This window comes from Protomyctophum bolini (genome assembly GCF_963924005.1).
Source record: "Protomyctophum bolini genome assembly, chromosome: 5".
NCBI classification, from domain to species: Eukaryota; Metazoa; Chordata; class Actinopteri; order Myctophiformes; family Myctophidae; genus Protomyctophum; species Protomyctophum bolini.
Window position 1 is genome coordinate 41,702,611 of NC_137866.1, and position 19,939 is coordinate 41,722,549.

At 42.4% G+C, this 19,939-nt stretch overlaps 1 protein-coding gene across 7 annotated transcripts in view; it reads left to right on the top strand.

The window, feature by feature from the left end:
• LOC308316020 (IQ motif and SEC7 domain-containing protein 1-like) overlaps positions 1-18,060 on the top strand; it is a 192,208-nt gene extending 174,148 nt beyond the window's left edge. For 6 of the 7 annotated variants that reach the window (XM_080764344.1, XM_080764338.1, XM_080764340.1 and 3 more), the window contains 10 exons: positions 919-1,041; positions 3,012-3,178; positions 4,204-4,343; positions 5,221-5,250; positions 6,907-7,032; positions 7,203-7,302; positions 7,581-7,742; positions 9,350-9,526; positions 11,720-11,769; positions 13,665-18,060. In XM_080764344.1, the coding sequence (XP_080620470.1) occupies positions 919-1,041; positions 3,012-3,178; positions 4,204-4,343; positions 5,221-5,250; positions 6,907-7,032; positions 7,203-7,302; positions 7,581-7,742; positions 9,350-9,526; positions 11,720-11,769; positions 13,665-14,234 (1,645 nt within the window). In that variant the 3' untranslated portion in view covers positions 14,235-18,060. The remainder of the gene's footprint in view (positions 1-918; positions 1,042-3,011; positions 3,179-4,203; positions 4,344-5,220; positions 5,251-6,906; positions 7,033-7,202; positions 7,303-7,580; positions 7,743-9,349; positions 9,527-11,719; positions 11,770-13,664) is intronic. The other variant, XM_080764343.1, reaches the window with a different exon arrangement.
• Positions 18,061-19,939: the final 1,879 nt, after the last annotated feature.

Sequence of the window (19,939 nt, forward strand, 5' to 3'; positions counted from 1 at the left end):
TATATACTGGAAATTGCCGGTCTACAAGCTTGTAAGCTTCCACATTGGCTATTGATTTATTTTTGACCATAATATGCACAGAATAGGGCTGCCAGTTAAGTGCACTTACCACATGCTTCCTGCGAGTTGCAATGATGACCCGGGTTCAAGTCAGACTTTGTCTCTACACTCTCCAGTCTAATAAAGCAATAAAAAGAAAAAACAGGAAGGAAAATAATTCTTAAAATCATATACGGCATATTTGAATGGATTTAGATGTGGGGGAAATGACAGGGACAGAGTGATGCTGTCTGGTAGCACTGCGAGCGGATGTTGTGCCACGGGGCTGCTAGGGGCGGATGTTGTGCCCTCGGGACAACGTGGCCTACTGTCATATTGAGGAGAATTTAATAATAGAACTAGAGATGCAGAGTGAGTCACACTCACAGAGCGGAATCTCCCTCAAAGTCAACTCATAAGATGCTGCAGGTGACAAGGAGGAATAGCAGACTTAATATAAAGGAACATTTAACTCCCTGCTGAGATGCCTAGAGCAAATTGTAACTGGGATGTATGAAGATGGCGGGAAGTCCCTAGTTAACCTCACATGCACCACCAATGTAATCTCAAATACAATCTCGTACAGCTAGGATTGATCTTTTTCAAATGGGTCGTTCTTGTGTTTTTGTACAAGATCAAATAATTGGTTCAGAGGAGGAAGCTGAGAGATCAAACCATGCACTGTTGTTTGTCTGTTGGTCCCAGTGTTTGTGTACTTATTCCCTATCTAATCTCTTGATCTCCTCCTGTGTGTGTGTGTGTGTGTGTGTGTGTGTGTGTGTGTGTGTGTGTGTGTGTGTGTGTGTGTGTGTGTGTGTGTGTGTGTGTGTGTGTGTGTGTGTGTGTGTGTGTGTGTGTGCGCGTGCGTGCACTCTGCAGCTGTGTGGTGGATGAGATGGACTTCCAGGGAATGGAGTTGGACGAAGCTCTCAGAAAGTTCCAGAACCATATCCGTGTTCAGGGAGAGGCCCAGAAGGTGGAGCGGCTCATCGAAGCCTACAGGTCAGAGCAGGGGTTCTTTAGGTGGGGTCTGGTCTGGGGACCTCCCAGGGGTCCTTGAGGAGGTTCCAGGGGGACCCCAGCAATGTATTGGTAACTCATGGGTCCATTATGGGGTTTATGGTCATTCTTGGGGTCCATGGCCCTAATGCAGTATTTCTCAAACTGTGAGTCGGGACCCCCAGGGTGGTCCCCAAATGTGACTGTAAAGTGTAATGTCCCCAGATGACGCCCCCAGTGAAGTGACAATTTAATTGTTAAGACCTTTTAATACCTTGCAAAAATAAGACCACTACTCCATCAAAAGTAATCAACAAACTATACTACAAAAAAATGGTCAAACATTGTCAAAAAATATCTAAGAAAGAGGCAAAAAAATTGGGTCCCAAGTTCAAATATGATTATTTTGAAGAATCACGGCCTGAAAAGTTTGAGAACCACTGCCCTGATGCAGAGTAAACTTGGGTCCTTGAAATGAAAAAGTCTGAATATCTGGGTTGGAGCTCACATTGATTGATAGGTGGTTGCCGAGCAGGGACGAATAGTTTGTATAATCCTCATGGGGGCCCTGGCCCCCCCGGCCCCCACAGACTCTACGTCACTGGTGGTGCCGAGACACAAGAGACTGACACTTCAGATGTGCTAATTGCTAGTATGATAATGAGGCTGCACAGTACACATTCTACAAAAACACATTGGAATACGATTCGCAAACCCATCAATACCCGGCCTAACCTATGGCCTTCGTTATTGGTTGCAGAGTTCCTGAAACAAACATGCATTGTTAATGAAGTGAAGTAAGTGTCCCTGATTCCTATAACATCTGTGTGTAAACAATGGGTCTCCTTAAAACGAGGCTACGGTTGCGGGAGCCAAATGCACTTTGCCCCTTTTTGCAATTGGAGTGTACACATTAATGGCTGTTGTGTATCTGTTTTGATATTCTATCAATGTGTTTACAGTATCCAAGATTCTTTTTTCCATCTGTTCCGATATTTCCTTGAGGGGGTTACAGGGGTTTCCAGGGGGACCCCAGCAATGTATTGGTAACTCATGGGGTCCATTTTTATTTGTGGTTTGGTTATCAGTTCAGTTTCAGTTTGATTCCACAGCTGGTTTGTTAGTTTCAAGTTTAGCTTTTAGTTTAGTTTTCATTATTTTTCAATATTAAATTTAGTTTAAACAATTTCGTTTTTTTTAAACGGGGAAGTGCAATATATTAAAATAACCTAACACTACATTGACTCAACAGTCATGTCTCAATGAACATACCGTAGGAACCAATGCTTCTTCATGCTTGCTGTATTGACAGATTTTTATCAATAGACTAAAGCTAAAGACTTTTTTCTTACATTTCTGTTATACATTGTTTACATACTTGTTGTAAACTTTGATTAAAATGTTAGTATTTAGTTTAGTGTGTGTTCAATATAATACCTTGGTTAGTAAGTGACTGTGGCTGTGTTTACTACTGGAGGATCTGAATGATTTATTGATACTTGGAGGCAGCCAGTGGTTGCATTACTGTAGCTTGAGTAAATGTAGCCGGTTCTCACGCTATGATGAAAACCATGACAGAGCAGAAATATCCACTGCACTTGTATGATCTTAACCACTTAAGCCCTATTCACACACAGTCCAAAAATAGCGGATTTACAAGCGCACAGCCGCAGTGTAGATGTGATGTGAGCTTGTACAGTAGAGGTGATGTCATGAATCCACGGGTCCGCCTGCAGTCCTTCCTCTTACCACTAGGGCCCAGCGCTTCAACGTTGGAGTGCCTCACTGGCCCCTTGCTGCTAACGACAAAACTACATGTTTAGGGCAGTGGTCTTGAGCAATTACTCGTTGGATGACTCCCCAGTCAACTAAGAATATAGGGTTTAAGTAGCTAATACCACATTTTTGCCAGCATGAACATGATTCATAATGAGACACATAACATTGTTTTCTGTTTGTATCATATCTTTTAGTCAGCGCTACTGCATCTGTAATCCCACGGTGGTGCGACAGTTCCGGAACCCTGACACCATCTTCATCCTGGCCTTCGCCATCATCCTCCTCAACACGGACATGTACAGCCCCAACGTCAAGCCCGAGAGGAAGATGAAGCTGGAGGACTTTGTGAAGAACCTGCGAGGTAACGAGAGCTAAAGCCTCATTTATACACCTCACAATTTGTTGTTATTTTGCAATGTTTAGTCCATGGGTCTTCAACGGGGGGTCCTCAGAGTTACTACACCAAATCTTTGTTTACATTAACCACTTAAATCTTACCATCCCTATTCTGAATAGTAGATCTACAAGCCCACAAACGCCCTTGTACTGTAGCTCGGCTATTTTCAGCAAAGAGGTTTGGTGTAGGGTGGAATGGAAAAAGAGCAGACCAAGTACAAGTGTTCTAAGTATTGATGGTTTAATTGGCTAACTACATCTGAAAATACACAGTAACATGAATCCGTACCACAACGCTACACACAATGATAATGCTGTCAAACAAGTCTCTGAAGCTGTAGATAAAATCTATGAAAAGGTTTAATCTGCAACACAATTTCATACAATATGTAGTGGGTGTATCTGCTTCACCTCTCTCGGCTAAGGGGTCCTTGGCCTGAAGCCCCCTGGTTTTGTCTTAACTGGGGGGTGGGGGGTGGTTTCGAGTTCAGGACCTCATGATGTTATTCATGTTTCACATGGAGGTTATGCAAAGCCACAGTGACACCAGGGTGTTGTCTGTGGTGGTGACAGAGCTTCTTGGTTGTAACTTGTGTGTCACAACTCAAGTCTTGTACATGTCATTCTTGTTTATAGATAGAGCATGACTTACAGTAACAGATGGTTCTGTTCCATTATTGTCCGAGACTCATCACACTGCAGCTATGTTTTATAATAATAAATCTATTGTCTTACTACCGATTGATTGATTTGATTGAATTACTTTGGTGAAATAATCCTTAAAATACTTTTGTCAGTTCCAAAAGTATTGTTTTTGTTTACCACTGTAAGGTGACAGCAGTTCATTGTGGAAGGTTTTTTTCCCTTAATGAACAAGGAGCCCAAGGGGTATTTAAAATATGGCTAAATTAGGTAAAAATCGTTTTACCCAAGAAGAAATAGCAGTTATACAAGCTCATAGCACACGCTACTCTCCCCTGTGTTGTCAAGGTGTGGACGACGGCGAGGACATCCCCAGGGAGACTCTGATCGGCATCTACGAGAGGATCCGTAAGCGCGAGCTGAAGACCAACGAGGACCACGTCTCCCAGGTGCAGAAGGTGGAGAAGCTCATCGTCGGAAAGAAACCAGTGAGTCTCCTTCAGTGTTTTTGTTTTTGTTTCTGGATAGTTGCTAGTTTGTCCCTTCTTTTTTTTTTTTTTTTGATTTTTTTATTGATAATGCATAATAATAATCATTTACAACAATGAATTACAGAATCATGATTTTTTTATTTTTTTAAACAAAGACAAACTCAAAAAGGAAAAGACAAAAAACTGTAAAAAACAAACCCCCCCCACCCACCCCAACCCCAGAAAGGAAAACTGCACAGCTCTCATTACTCTGTATATACACAACACCTCTTGACAACATCAACTCGGATAAATCCATGAAAATAACAATATAAAAAAAAACTAAATCACAGAGGAGATATTGAAGGTAGAACCTCAAAGAACCTGCCCCATATCTTTTAAAAAGTAGCAGGCCTTCTTCTTACATTGTACAGTATCTTTTCAGGGGTAGGCTACAGTATGATGAAAGCTCATTCAGCCAGTGTCTCTGTGAAGGTGATTTTTCAGATTTCCAATTAACCAAGATGATTTTCTTAGTTTGTCCCTTCTTGTCACTTTTTTTTATATAGTTTATAGTATACTTTTTTCTTGTATGTATGTTTTTATGCATTGTCTCGTAGTGTAATCGGTGTCACTGAAAATACTGTTGCTGCCTGTTTTGTTATTGTGCTTTGTGTGGGGAGTGTGGGGACTGCCGATGAGAATTAGCATCTTTGCTAAATCTGGTGTTTCTAGACTGTTCTAGGTTCTATGCCATAAGTCAGGGGATTTATTTTTAAACGTCAGTGTTGTTTTGACATAATTCTTCAGAACTCTTATAGATTAGAGGACATTGTGCATTGAGTGTGCAGCTGTAAATATATATAACCCACTCTTCTTCTGTTTTTTCCCCCAGATTGGATCATTACATCATGGACTAGGATGCGTAAGTAGACTAAATTACAGCTCACACTTGATTTACACTGGAGTCATCCAGTTTCCACTTTAGGTACTGTTATGTACAGTACACATGTAGGTACGGTACTGTTCGTACAGTAAGTAGGTGTACTGTACATTCTCGTAAGTGTTTGATTACTTAGGCAAGCAAGGACTGATTTATAGTCCACCGCGCAATGCTGTCACTTATGCCGACAAGGACTCCCAGGGGTCCTTGGCGGGGTGCCAGGAATTTGTTAATATATAGCGTCACAATCATTTTAACCACTTTAACTTAAATTTGTGCAAATCTAAGTTAATATTCTTAACTCAAATCTTTTGCTTCTGGGGGTTCCTGACACTTTTTTACATTCTGCAGACAAATATTAGACCATTTTTTGGGGGGCGTGGGTCCAAAACGGTTTTGGAACCACTGCTCTTGTGGGTATAAAGTAACGGCGCTTTTTACTTGGACGTGCAGACAGAGAGTCAGCACCAACGTATAAATTCCTGAGTGGCATTGAGCTGCACTGGGGCGTGTTCCTTCCAGCGCCAGGAGGCTGCAGTGCAGATGGCCGTCTGTCACATGCACAACACAACACAACAGAACAGAACAGAACAGAACACAGGCTGTTAGTCATGAAGAGCCAGCCCAGAACACACAGAATACATCTCCACATGTATAAAACATCGTCTTCCACTAGAACTCGTTCATTATGCGAACAATGACACATGTGAACACGGTTTAAGTACTGTGAATGATCTATTTGGCATCGACAATCTGACTTTTATAGCTACGGAGAGGACATTAATGAAACGTTTTTAATGTGACAGTATGAATTAGTATTGTACGGTAATTGTAACATGATCTCCCCACTGTGGACATCATGGAGAATGCAACACACTTCCTTAAAGGGATAGTTCACCGCCAAAATTACTCTTTTTTTTCTCTCTATCGATTACTCACCCCATGGAGACTTGAATTCATGGATATTTTTTTGTTTTTGTTTTTCTCGCATTCCTATAAGCCAATAATTTGATGACCAGCAGTGGTTTCCTATGGAGACACAAATATTATCCTTTGTCTCCATATGGACCCACTGCTGGTTAAACCACGTATGGTTGAGCAGAGTCCCTCAGGGCTCTATGCTAGTGTAGTTTCTGTTTTCTGTTATTGTTGGGAAAGCTTTAGCAGATCGACAAGCTTGCTCGCGTTGTGATCTTGTTGATTGGCTATTTTCTCTTCTGCGAAGGTTTGCTTACCCACAATTCCAGATGCTGCAGGTTTATGTGGTCAAGGATGCAATCCATGGGTTTCATGTCGTACCTTACCCACTAGCCAGGACTCGAAGATTCCCTCTTCCGAGAGGGAATTTGTTTGCCCAAAGGGAGACATTGTGCTTATGAGCTTCAGGCAGCAGCACTGCTTGGGTCTAAAATGTCTCAATGGAAGAGTAGTACCCTCAAACACTGCAAATGTCATAGTTATATTATATTGACACACTCCTATCAAACAGATTGGTTGTTCAAATAACATTTTTATTCATTCAAATCAATTCCAGATTGATTGCAGCTTTAAAACATTGGATGCCGCGTGTTTCTTATTATTGCACAGCAGACTGAGGTGTTGGTATGTATGTGTGCATGTGTTTCTGCGTGCCTCTAGGTGTTGTCACTGCCCCATCGCAGGCTGGTGTGTTACTGCCGGCTGTTTGAAGTACCAGACCCCAACAAGCTCCAGAAACTGGGACTGCATCAGCGGGAGATCTTCCTGTTCAATGACCTCCTAGTGGTGTGTTCTCCTTTCCTTTCCTCTCCTCTGCCCTTCTCTCTCTCTCTCCTCTCCGCTCTCGCCTCCTCTCCTCCTCCTCTCCTACTCAAGTGGTGTAGTGTTGATATTGACATTCATTGTCACTCTCTCACATGCGATCGTCTTTTCTTACCGACTTCCTGAAAATCAAGGTAACCAAGATCTTCCAGAAAAAGAAGAACTCTGTGACCTACAGCTTCAGGCAGAGCTTCTCCCTGTACGGGATGCAGGTCATTCTGTTTGATAACCAGTGTAAGTCTCTTCTCCTCACTCGTTCCGTTGTGCTCCTGTGTGTGTGTGTGTGTGTGTGTGTGTGTGTGTGTTTACACAAAAACTGTGCAGTGCTTCAGATTTAGCTCCGTCACACATCTTAACAGCCATGAGAAAGTCAAACTGATGCACCGTGACTGTTGTTTACACTCCAAATACTTCTGACAGACTCTCACGACGTGTCTTAACGTTTGTCGTGATCAATGTGATCCATGTGTTAATCTGTCTCTCTCTCTCTCTGTTACCCACCGCCGGTGCAGATTACCCAAATGGAATCAGGCTTACATCAGCCATACCAGGTGCAGACATCAAAGTCCTCATCAACTTTAACGCGCCCAACCCCCAGGACCGCAAGAAGTTCACCGATGACCTACGGGAGTCCATCGCCGAGGTCCAGGAAATGGAGAAATACAGGATAGAGTGTGAGTGGACCCCCCCCACCCTCCCCCTGTCTCCCCTGTCTCCCCTGTCTGCCTGGAGCAGTGTGAAGTAGAGTAAAGTAGAACCAGGCCAGGCTCTGTTTATGTGGCAGAGTGTTTACACAGTCCACAGGACGCCTCCCAGAGGGACGGCAGTTAGTGAGCACGAACACACTGTAAAACCCACAGCGTGTACACACATCATGGAACCCTTTATGGGTCCACATTTTACCCTGCAGACAGACAGACAGACAGACAGACAGACAGACAGACAGACAGACAGGCTCTTCAGTCATGTCAAAACTGAACAGAATGTTGTTTGGGTTTTTTTACGGCATTGCACCTAGTGGACGAGCCATCTTGAATAGTGTGTGTGCGTGCGTTCGTGTGGCTAGCGTGGTTCCGTGGAGCCATCTAGAATAGTGTGTGTGTGTGTGTGTGTGTGTGTGTGTGTGTGTGTGTGTGTGTGTGTGTGTGAGCGTGCACGTGCGTGTGCGTGTGCGTGCGTTAATCTCGCAAACTACTAGTCCAATCAGATCCATGCTGCTGCCAGGAGGCTGAAGGAAGTAAATCTATTTTTCACATTATTGTTGATTTTCATTATTGATATTTCCCAGTATAATTCATAATGTTAGATCCAGCGTCCCTCCATCCATGCTTGGGCATCAATAGATCATCAGCATGACATGCGAGAGAGCCACAGGCATGGTCAGAGAGGTGTCAGACCACGAAGAGCTTAAAAAGTTGAACAACAAAACCTTCAAATCTATTCTAAAAATGACTGGCAGGAGGCACCAATGGCCAAGTGGCACTAGCTCAGGGCAATGGCAGTATAGCTCAGGGCTAGAGTGGCCAGTAGAGCGTCAGGAATGGAACCGCAAGGTTCCCAGTTCGATCACAGGCTCCTCCAAGGTTAGTGTCAACGTGTCCTTGAGCAAGACTCCGAACCCGTAATTGCTCCCGATGAGCAGGTTTGAAATTCTTTATTTAGGAATACCCCATTGAGATACGGTATCTCGTTTATCTCGAGGGTCCTAACTACAATCAATACAATACACACAAAAAGGAGAAAACCAAAACACAAAACAAAACAAAACAAACAAACACAAAACACAAAAACAGGGTATTACAATATGCAAGCACAATAGCAAAGAGATGGATCATTTGTTCTGTCAGATATCACTGTCACTTCAGTTGGTCAGCATTAGAATATACAGTTGATTAAACACATATATACATAAACACGTGAAACACATATACGCAGGTTGGTGCCTTGCATGGTTTCCTCCGCCATCGGTGTATGAATGTGTGTGTGTGAATGTAATGCACAGTTGATTTAAAGCGCTTTGGATGAAAGCATTATATAAATGCACCATTTACCAAAGTGTGTACCACATACAGGTAGGCTTTGATGCCTGACAGGATGTCCTGGCTTTGAACCCCTCACCCCCCCACCCAAGCAAAAAAAGAAAGATAAAGAAACAAAACAGGGACTGGCAGACAGTGTTCTGCAGCTACAACCGAACCGGGCATTGATGAGTCATCGTTACATAAGGGAGTACTGTGGGGTAATGACGTCACCCCCCACCCCCCCCTCCCCCCCCTTACAGCGGAGCTGGAGAAGCAAAAGGGGGTGGTTCGACCCAGCATGTCCCAGAGCTCCGGTCTGAAGAAGGAGGGCGGCAACGGCGGCATGAACCGCCAGAGCCTGGACGACACCTACACCATGGGGGAGGGCCTCAAGAGGAGTGCCCTGAGCAGCTCCCTGCGGGACCTCTCCGACGCAGGTACCCACCGCTCGCTTTTTTAACCAACCAGTCATGCAGTGTTTCATTTAGAACTTTGTTTACGAATGGAACTTAATGGACCCTTAAATGGACCCTTTGATTCTATTTGTAACCCTCTCTGAGTTACAGACCCTCAAAGAGTCCGTTTTGGGTCAGTTTATTTTGTATACACGCTTCTTGAGTTAAACTAACACTGAGGATGCTACTGTGTGCCGTGTGCTTTGCGCCGCGAGGGGACATTGTTTAGGAATGGCTAGATGTTGTTCAGCAGTACCGTTAACCGTATGTGTGGATTTTAACCATTAAACCGCAGGTAATTGCACGTATCAACAATGTCTGAGCTACAACAAAGATGGCAGGAGTTCCTAGTGTCCAAGCCACCGTGTGCTTCAAATAACTTTATTTTTATTATTTTTTATTATTTTGTCAATTATCTAATGTAATCCTGGGCTCTACACTTCCTCTGCCAACCTGGGGAGAGCAACAGACTGACTTCATGCTTCCTTCTATGCATGAGGAGTCCAAGCTGCTTCAAATACTGTACTACCTGACCCCAGGGTCGAAATGTAAAGACTATAGATATACCGGTTTATTCAATAAATAAGTCCCGGATTGTAGCTTTAACTGTAGACTATAGTATGTTTAGAGTGACTTCAAGCCCTAGCATTTTACAATGGACTTGACAACTGAACACAACTTTAAGTGTTCAGAAATACAGGATTAGGCAATTTCTATGCATTTATTCTTTTATTGATTAATAAAATTGATGGGCAGTTGTCAGTTGTCACCCCCTCATTATTTGAAACCGGTTTGTTTATGAACGATTCCATTTATATATTGTTTTTCATGTCACATGATGTTTACCTGTTGTAAACATGATGTTTGCCCTAAATTGTGTTGAAAACATTCCTCCCGAGAAGCCACCCTTTGCTTGATCTGTATTTGTTACCGATTCAGAAATCCCTGGCCATTCAGTCATCTTGTCTCACGTTTGTGAAACTAATCCAAAGAATGCAATTGTGATCTGTGGCGTTCTAAAAAAAAACGTTTACCTTCGGCCTCAGTGCTAACAATCATTTCCATTCATGAATATCGGTGTCCCCACATACAGTAGCGCCTCTTGTCTCTGAAGCGACATACATTTCATTCATTACTGTGTAATGTTATGTTATTGGTTGATTAACTTGATACCAAAAGGAGATCCCGTCAGGGGTCCTTGTCTCACTCTCTGTGACGCAGTAAAGATCATATCCTCCGTCACTTAATTTACAAAACGGTATTGCTTGTGCAGTCGGTGATGACTTAATAGAAGTGATGATCCTTACACTTTTCTCTCACATGTGTTTTATCTTTTGTTTTGTTTAGTTTTTGTTGTTGAGTACTTTCTCTATGCAGGATATTGTGGCATGATAGTGGGATCATTGTTGTGTAACCAATGTTATTATTTAATTTCTCCTTTCTTTCCATATTCCATTTCATGCGTACTTATTGTTATTTCCATACACATCAGGGTTTTTGTCCTGGTTATGTGTGATAATAATCAGTCATGTATCATTGGCTGAGCGTGTGTTTGCCCGTACATCCCACATGCCATTGTATTGCTTTTGATGTCTCTCTTCTCCTCTGTGACTCACTACTGCTGGACTCAAGCCTCCTTAATGACAATCCTCATCTTGTGACAACATTTTAGATCCAGTTGTCACATTGTATCAGGACAAACTGTGTGGGGTATAAACTCACCGAGACACTCTATAGGTCATCGTCAGGTGAAAAGTGCACCTTGTCTCTCAGGGACCATGCACGGCCGGCCGTCAGGGAGTCATGTTGACTTTAGGTACATCTGGATTTGAGCTCTCGGCCTATAGTTTAGAGGTAAATTACACAGAATGATGTTTTAAGATAAATATTGAATGAATCCGAGTTAAACACTGAATTAAAACGGAGAAAGAGGACTACAACCTAAAGATAGACACAATACTCACCACCTGTTTCCCCACATGCTCCCAGAACCCCCCCCCCACCCCACCCCACCCCATTGATTTCCCTCTCTACCCACATTTGTTACGTTATATACGCACAGTTACAACCTCCTGCACTGCTCCCCTATGGGACCGGATGGCTATCCTGAGCCTCTGTAGTTGATCCAGGAGTACTTGTCCATCTCTAATCTGTGGTATTGCATGTCTCGGGCAGGCAAACGGGGGCGTCGCAGCAGTGCAGGATCACTAGACAGCAATATGGAAGTAAGTTGGAAGCAGCTGGTATCCAAGCTACTCTCTATGTGATGATGTGCACTGTAAAAAAAAAAAAAAAGAAAAAAAAAAGAAAAACACCATTTATTTTGATTGTTTTGGTCTTGCACCCTCTTTGCTTCATAGACAGTTCATTCGTTGTTGTTTTTGTTTTTGGATCATTTATTTATTTTTATTTTTATTTTTATTCCTGGGATGCCTTTAATGCCGGCCTGCCTCGGTTAGTGTGCATGCGTTGGGCTTGCCTGCCTCTGATCCTGCCCCTGTATGGAGTTCTCCTGTTTTGGTCAAGTTATGTGGCCAATATGAAACAAGCATGACTCTACTAACCTCATACACCCCCCCCCCTCCCCCTCCTTCAGTCCCTCTGTCCTCCCCCTGGCTGTCTGTCTTTCTTATCATTTCCTGTCTTTTCATTCACTCACGTCGAGCAGCCAGACTTTTCTTTCGGTTCCTTCCTCCCCTAGGCTATAGGGGTGCTAGTTAGAATCTGTCTGCAGCCCCAGGGCCTGCAGGTCTGTTTCCTTTCTTATCAAAAGGTCCAGTCTCCAGGCAGGAACATATACTGTGTAGACTAGAGCCCTTTTACAGGTTTTTATTAAGATGTGGATTTCATTCATTCACCTTTTTATTCATTCCATGTGTCCATGTGCTGGGTTGGAGTCTGGATCAAACCCTATATTTTCTACCACGGTTTCTCTTCAGTCGTAGACGAAGTGGCAAGCATGTGACAAAGGGATGGCCTTAAAAGAACAGCGGTTCCCAACCTCTTCTGGATCAGAGCCGACTTGAAAGCGTCGAAAAAGCTCTCGCCGGCCCACCCATATGACTCAACGAGACCGCCCTCGTTAAGGGGTCAGATGGGTGGGCCATCTTGACCACACATCTGTAAATAAACACATCTGTATTTTCAGAGCGTGTTTATTTTTAATGATCAATCAATTGTTCGATTGTGTTCCGGCTTGGATCAATGGAACTAACAAATATACCCTTAAGTTCCTATTTCTCTGTATCACGGTAACACATTTTTCAAGGTTTTTAAAGAAAAGAAATACCACGATTTAAAATGAAACAAATTAATAAAAAAATATATCAATCATTATCAAATTATTTGGGGGCCCACTTGCAATATCCTGATGGCCCGCCAGTCGGCCCCGGGCCCCACAGGTTGGGAATCGCTTATTTTATTTTTAGACGAAGAATTGTTCTGGCTTGTGTAGAACTGGAGCCACAGACCAAAGGGAACGGCATCAACCAGAGCTCTGTCCCTCCTACTGCCTACTGCTGTCTATCTGAATGCTATCCCAGTGTGGATGGAAAGTCTGCCTGTTATACACCCTCTGCATGTGGCTTCTAAGCCTCCATCGGTTTTAACATTGTGCATGTGTGACTCCTGGCAGGTTCCCAACGTGTTTCGACTGCAAGTGAAGAGAGAAATGGCATTTTCTTGCTCACGTCTTTGTCATTATGTTAGCTTATTATATATATTTTTAAGTCTGGATTTAATGAGCCTGATTTATGCATAGTTGTACGGTGGTGTCCTGCATCGAAAATAATAGCTATTTTAGGCGCAGGGCACCATCGTATGTCAAAGTATAAATTAGTCATTAGATATATTTGAGTCCTGAAGCTCTTACTGTAAACCTTTTTGTGATGTTTGGCCATCAATAGAGGCATGAAGTGTTGTCAAAGGTGAAACATTCATGTTCTCTCATTTTTTGTTTGTCATTTGCATGCCCAATAACATTTTTTGCTACTTATTGTTTATCTTAAGTATGCCTATGAATCCTTCAGGCAGGTGCAAGGCACCCATAGTGTAGCAACGCTGCAGGAGAATTTGCATAACATCTGACCGGCACGTTGTTGTACCTCCCATTGTCCTGCAGGGGTCCATCATTAGCAGTCCTCACACGCGCCGGAGAGCCACCACTCCGCGTGAGGGCGCACCCCGCAGCCATTCATCCATCCCCAACTCAGCCTCGACCGGGAGCATCCTCGGGTCACTCTTTGGCAGCAAGCGAGGGAAGCCTCCGTCTCAGAGCCATCCTCCCATTCCTCAGCACCCCGCCCCGCCGCAGCAGCACCCCACCCTTATATCCCACAAGCCCCACCCGTCCAACCTCCACCACACGGCCCAGGTGGTGCAGCAGAGCACTCACACGCCACAGGCCCAGCTCCACCACTCCCAGTACTGCCAGGTCCAACAGAACCCCCCGCCCTACCACCACCACCACCACTACCACCCCCCGCCACACGCGCAGTTCCACCAGCACCCGGCCTACACGCACACCGCGCAACAACACGCGCTTCCTCCTCTCCCGCAGCACAGCCACCACAGCCAGCATTCTCACCACGCATCGCACTCCCAGCACGGCCCTCACCACCACAGTCAGCAGCCGGGTTCGGCGCCCGGCGGACCCAAACCCAAACACAGTGGCATCAGCACCGTGGTGTGATGTTTTCCCCTCGCAAGAGAGGGGGAGGGAAAAAGTAGTGAGACACAGGAAAAAGTAGTGAGAGAACTCGATGAAGGAAGACAACTGCTTACACCAAAGGGACTGACTGGCATAAGTCTGCATACGGCCTGTCCACTGTGTTTAACTGCTGCTGTGGAGGAGACGGATCACAGGCAGTCACCTAGTAACCCTACAACTCCCCAAATAATATGCAGGATGGAAACCGGACTCAAATCCTCCGCTAATGGGCCTTTGCTAGCTCATCAGGGGTGTTGTGTGTAGGAAAATGCCTTATATTTTCCATAAAACTCCCACCTCGCTACCCAGCTGTGATGGATGATGCGAACGCTGGTTTTCTCAACAAGCCACTACACGCCATTGCTCCATTCCTTCCGATAGCGCTGTCTTCCCTTCAGATAATCAAGAGGAGAAAGGCATCCTTGGTTAAAGGTTCGTACGGATAAATACGGTGGGAATGCTTTCTCTAAAACAACGATGGCATATTATATTGTACACGGTCTTTCTGAAGAAGCTAACTTTCAACACTGCTTTCTTGGGTTTGCAGATGCTATTATCATTTAAGAACCGCTACTTGTTGTTGCCTCCTGTAGAACTCATACGTAGTGAAAAAGCTATAGATATAATCATTTCACACTACCTTGATCAACGGACAGGTAAACAACTGAGTAAACCGTCTCAGTCGTAGTAGTTCTAGTGCTGTATTTAATGTAGACGACAGCATATATGTGTTGTCTCTTAGCTCTCATAAATAAATGTGCCAATTACTAATGCATAATCTATTTAGTCAAGACTTCATGTACAGTATATTGTGCGTAAAGGTAAATTGTAAGATTATACTTACATCAATTATTATTATCAATGAAATGAATTTTATCAGTATTATACTGGCTCTTATGGTAACAGAACACGTACAGTAATTCTGAAAAGGAGAGAACTCCCAGTCAGTCTGGCCTATAATATAATCGATTATGGAATCGTATTTTTTTGCCTTTTCAATTTGAGAGCCTCTGGATGGCAGCTGTAGCGTTTCCTGGTCCGCTCGGAGCAGATGGTTCCTGTTGATATGCTGGGTCGTTTGGTCCCTTTAATCTCAGTTTACCACTCATACTGTGGCTGCGTAGAGCTATATAAACTAGTGAAGCTTTGTAGTGAAAGGTGGGATATATTTTTTTTGTTCGAACGGCACCTTCGGACCTTTCAGACAGTTTGAGTGTACTCATATTACAGACGGACCCCTGCAGAACATGTTGCATCGTCTCTTGTCTTTAGCCATGTTCCACCTGGCGTTCCTATTGTAGGCATGTCAATATTGGTGACGGTTTTTCCCTCCAAAATGTCCAATTTATAGCGAAAATAGCAGATCTACATGTACAAGCTCACAACTTTTGAGCTTATAGATCGGATATTATTGCTAGTATAGTATAGGGCTAAAGTGGTTAAATATGCAACAGCTGCTTTCCTGACTCTTAAAACAAAAACAAATAAACAGTTCCATATTTTCCTTTTTTTGCCTTGATAAAATACGTATTGTTTTATTCACCAGGCAAATTTGGCGAGTGAATAAAATCAGCTCTTATGTAGTGAAGTATTTTTTTGGATTTAAATTTAGTTTAGTTTAGTTTTTTACACGTGCAATATCTTTGTCCTGATTTTGTACATTCAGAACAAGCAAAGGTGTCGATCCCTCCAGACAAGTCTGTTTGTTTTCACGTTGTGTTATTTATTTATTTAGCTTCGGACCCCTTGTCAGTCTTTTTCAGAGTAAATTAATTGTGACTGTCCTCATAAGTCTCTGAGAGGTATGGTCTTGGAGTTCAGTGGAATGTCTTATAAGTGATTTTTTGCATGTAATGTTATTGATGTGAGGCTACTCTCTGCACATTGTATAACAAATCAGTGTTACCATAGCGAGTTTAAGTGCAATCATGTTAAAAAGAAAAAAGAAAACAGACTTTGGACTGAGAGTCTGTCATCATGTTGTCCAGGAAGAGATTCAGGTGAAAATAAAAATAAAAAAATATCTTTTTTCATTTCAAGAATATATAAATACTAGAGATCCCAGTGGAAAGAGGAATGTGTGTATATATTTTAATAAAAGGAATATGCTTCCCTTTGGGCTGAAAAGAAATATTTTGCTGGATAAGCACACGTGAAAGAACACTTTCATTTTTTTCAGGAAATGCCGTTATAATACATCGAAAAGCAAAACAGAGCAAAAGGAACTGTGTGTATGGTATGTAAAGAATAACTTTATACATTCTACAAATAAGAGTCTATTATAGTGAGAGTCAACTGTTTGTCCCAATATTCAGGTTGTAAATGTATTTTAACATTCTTGAAGAAAAGTCATTACCATAAGTCAAGCGTATATACTCACATATTTCAAACAATGGTGAATACTCACTGTTATGACACCCACAAGCAGAAATTCAGAGGTTAAAAACATATCTTTATATGTGGGACATTAATGGTCAGTTGAATGTGTCTTTCTATTGATTTATATATTTCTTCTATGACTCTGATCTGATATCTCGGATGATGTAAAAAAAACAGAAACAAAAGAACAGACATCTCTTATGTTGGTGTGTGTTGTAGTGCTTCTAATGTCCACGGTCATCCTTAATGTGAGGAGATAACCCCCACAATGCACTGCATGATTCTGATGCATCGTGTATCCAAATTCACTGTGAGCCGAATGGAGAAGGAAAAAAAAGACTATAGATAAACGTTTTGACATCTGCACAGTCAAATCCTCCATCTTAATTTAACTCCCAAGAGTGTACAAATCAAAGCAAATTGCACCCATTTGTATACTATTGGAGTCACAATCCCTTAAGGGTCCATGTAAGGGTCCATTTGGTTCACATCTGTTTTTTTTTTTACAATGAACACAATGAATTTTACAGTGTATACGTTTATTTTTTTCTTTTCTTTTTCTTTTTTGGTTTCTTATTCATTTGGAATTCCCCGATGTTGACTTGCTCTTGCTGTTCTATGTTGATGCTGATAGTTATTGGAGCTTGGCATGCGTTTTCATCCACATTTGCAAAAAAAAAAGAAAGAAGAAAAAAAAGAGAGCAAACATTGGAAAAACCCATTGCACTTAGTTCTGGTGAGATTGCCGAGGGCTTTCATTGTGTAAATACTAGGGGGAGTTTGATGTGCAAAAAACTGAAGAACTTGTAAACGAGGGGGTTTATCTAAATATTATGAAGTTGTAAAGGGACCAAGTTGGCAAAGAGGAAAAAACGCTGTTGTATATAATGTGTATATTATCTCTACTCTATTCTGATATCCAGGATGTACTCATCACACCTGACCAGAGAGGTTGTTCATGAACATATCGCTTGAAACTGTCATTTGCTATATAGATCTCAAAAACAGACTGTTAGAAACTTTTTTCTTTCTTTTTTTTGCCATTCTGCATCCACTAGAAACATCTCTATCTCTCCCTCCCTCTCTCTCTATCTCTCTCTCACACACACGCACGCACACACACACACACACACACACACACACACACACACACACACACACACACACCTGCGCACACACAGCACCCACAGTGCATCTATATGCACACAGATGAATACATTTACAATACATGCACACATCATTGCTGCAAGATATTCTGTCAGGCGTGCAAGACACATTTAAAAAAGGGAAAGAACAAGAGTGGCCTCATACTTTCTATGTGCATTCTGTTTGTACAGTGAGTAGTGACTCGGTAAGACCCCAGTTATTGTAAAACTTCAACTGTGACGATGTTGAGAACACAAAATAAACAAATATATGACTTATGGTATATGCAGGTCTTGTTCTTGGGTCTATAATATATTGTTAAATACTTTCTACTCAATACTTACTTACTATTCAATATAAATGATGTAATCTACTAGATTAGAGTAAGGGGGATATTTTTGCTCTACAGTTTTTGTTGCTTATTAGTTCTTACTATGCATTTTTCTTATCTTCTTCTAGTCACTCGTAATGCTACAGCTCTTCCACTAGAGGGCATACTGCATCGATCAGAACCTCAGTAGGAATATTTGTGCCATTGCACCACCTATTGGTTGGTTGAGAGTAGTTCTTCGCACATGGCAATTTCTATAGGCTCAGCACATTTTACCAAATGTTTGTCTGTGTGCAACTACATAATATTGACATTCCTTGTTGGAGTAGGCCAGTGATACTCAACCTCAGGCCCGCGGGCCACATCAGGCCCGCGGGACCATTATGACTGGCCCACCAATGAAAATCTAAAAAAAAGAAGAAAAAAATAAAAAAATCTGAATGAAGTTATCTTTAATTACATTATTATAAGTAATACTATTAGAGTTGTACTATTACTCGAACGGAAATAAAAGCTTGGGGGGGGGGGGGGGGGGAGATGCAATGCAAATGAAAGACATATATTGTGTATCCCTATTCCCTGACATAATTTTATAGCTAAACGGACAGAATTCTATTTTATTTGAATGATGAAACCCAGCTGCCATTAATAGTTGGAAATGGAAATGGAAATTGCGGAAATTGCGGAAATGGAAATTGCGGAAATTGCGGAAATTGTAATTGCGGAAATGGTGGAAATGGAAATTGCGGCAATTGCGGAAATTGCGGAAATGCGGAAATGGAAATTGCGGAAATTGCGAAAATGGAAATTCCGGAAATTGCGGATTTTTTCCCCCATTTTTTTCAAATCTTCAAAAATGATGAAAAACTGCGCGCTATAGTATGCCGTACGATATGGGCTATAGCCCACGTTCCAAAATGATGAGAAACGAGGCTAACTTTTTTTTCCAAAATTTCAAAAAACATGGGCTATAACCCATCGTTTTTGTCATTTCGTCATTTTTTTCAAATCCTCAAAAATGATGAAAAACGGCGCGCTATACTTGCAGGGATACTCAAATAGATTTACCTGTGGGCCACATTACAAAAATGGCAAGGGGCCAGGGGCCAGTAGATAAAATTACGACATTAATGATACTTGATAACTTCTCTCTTTCAATTGCTTTATTTTCGCAAAATGTATCAAAGTACAATGTGCATGCACACAATATGTAAATAAATAAATGTGTTACATTTTCTTGCATAAACACAAAGAGCTGTTTCCATAACTGCACAAATTATTGCACATAACATTAGTAGCTGTTATAATAACATAATAACATAACATGAGTAGCTCTTTGCCTGCCTGCCTGCCTGCCTGTCTGTCTGTCTGTCTGTCCATGAGTAGTTATTTGTCTGTCTGTCAATGAGTAGCTGTCTTACTGTCTGCCTGTCTATGAGTAGCTGTCTGCCTGCCTGTCTATGAGTAGCTGTCTGTCTGCCTGCCTGCCTGCCTAATTGTCCATGAGTAGCTGTCTGTCTGCCTGTCTATGAGTAGCTGTCTGCCTGCCTGCCTAATTGTCCATGAGTAGCTGTCTGTCTGCCTGTCTATGAGTAGCTGTCTGCCTTCCTGCCTGTCCAATTGTCCATGAGTAGCTGTCTGTCTGTCTAGGAGTAGCTGTCTGCCTTCCTGCCTGTCCAATTGCCCATGAGTAGCTGTCTGCCTGCCTGTCCAATTCTCCATGAGTAGCTGTCTGTCTGCCTGTCTATGAGTAGCTGTCTGACTGCCTGCCTGTATTATTTACTTTATAATCCGTTTTGTCCCGTGTCCGTGGAGGGGAAAATGAAGTTAA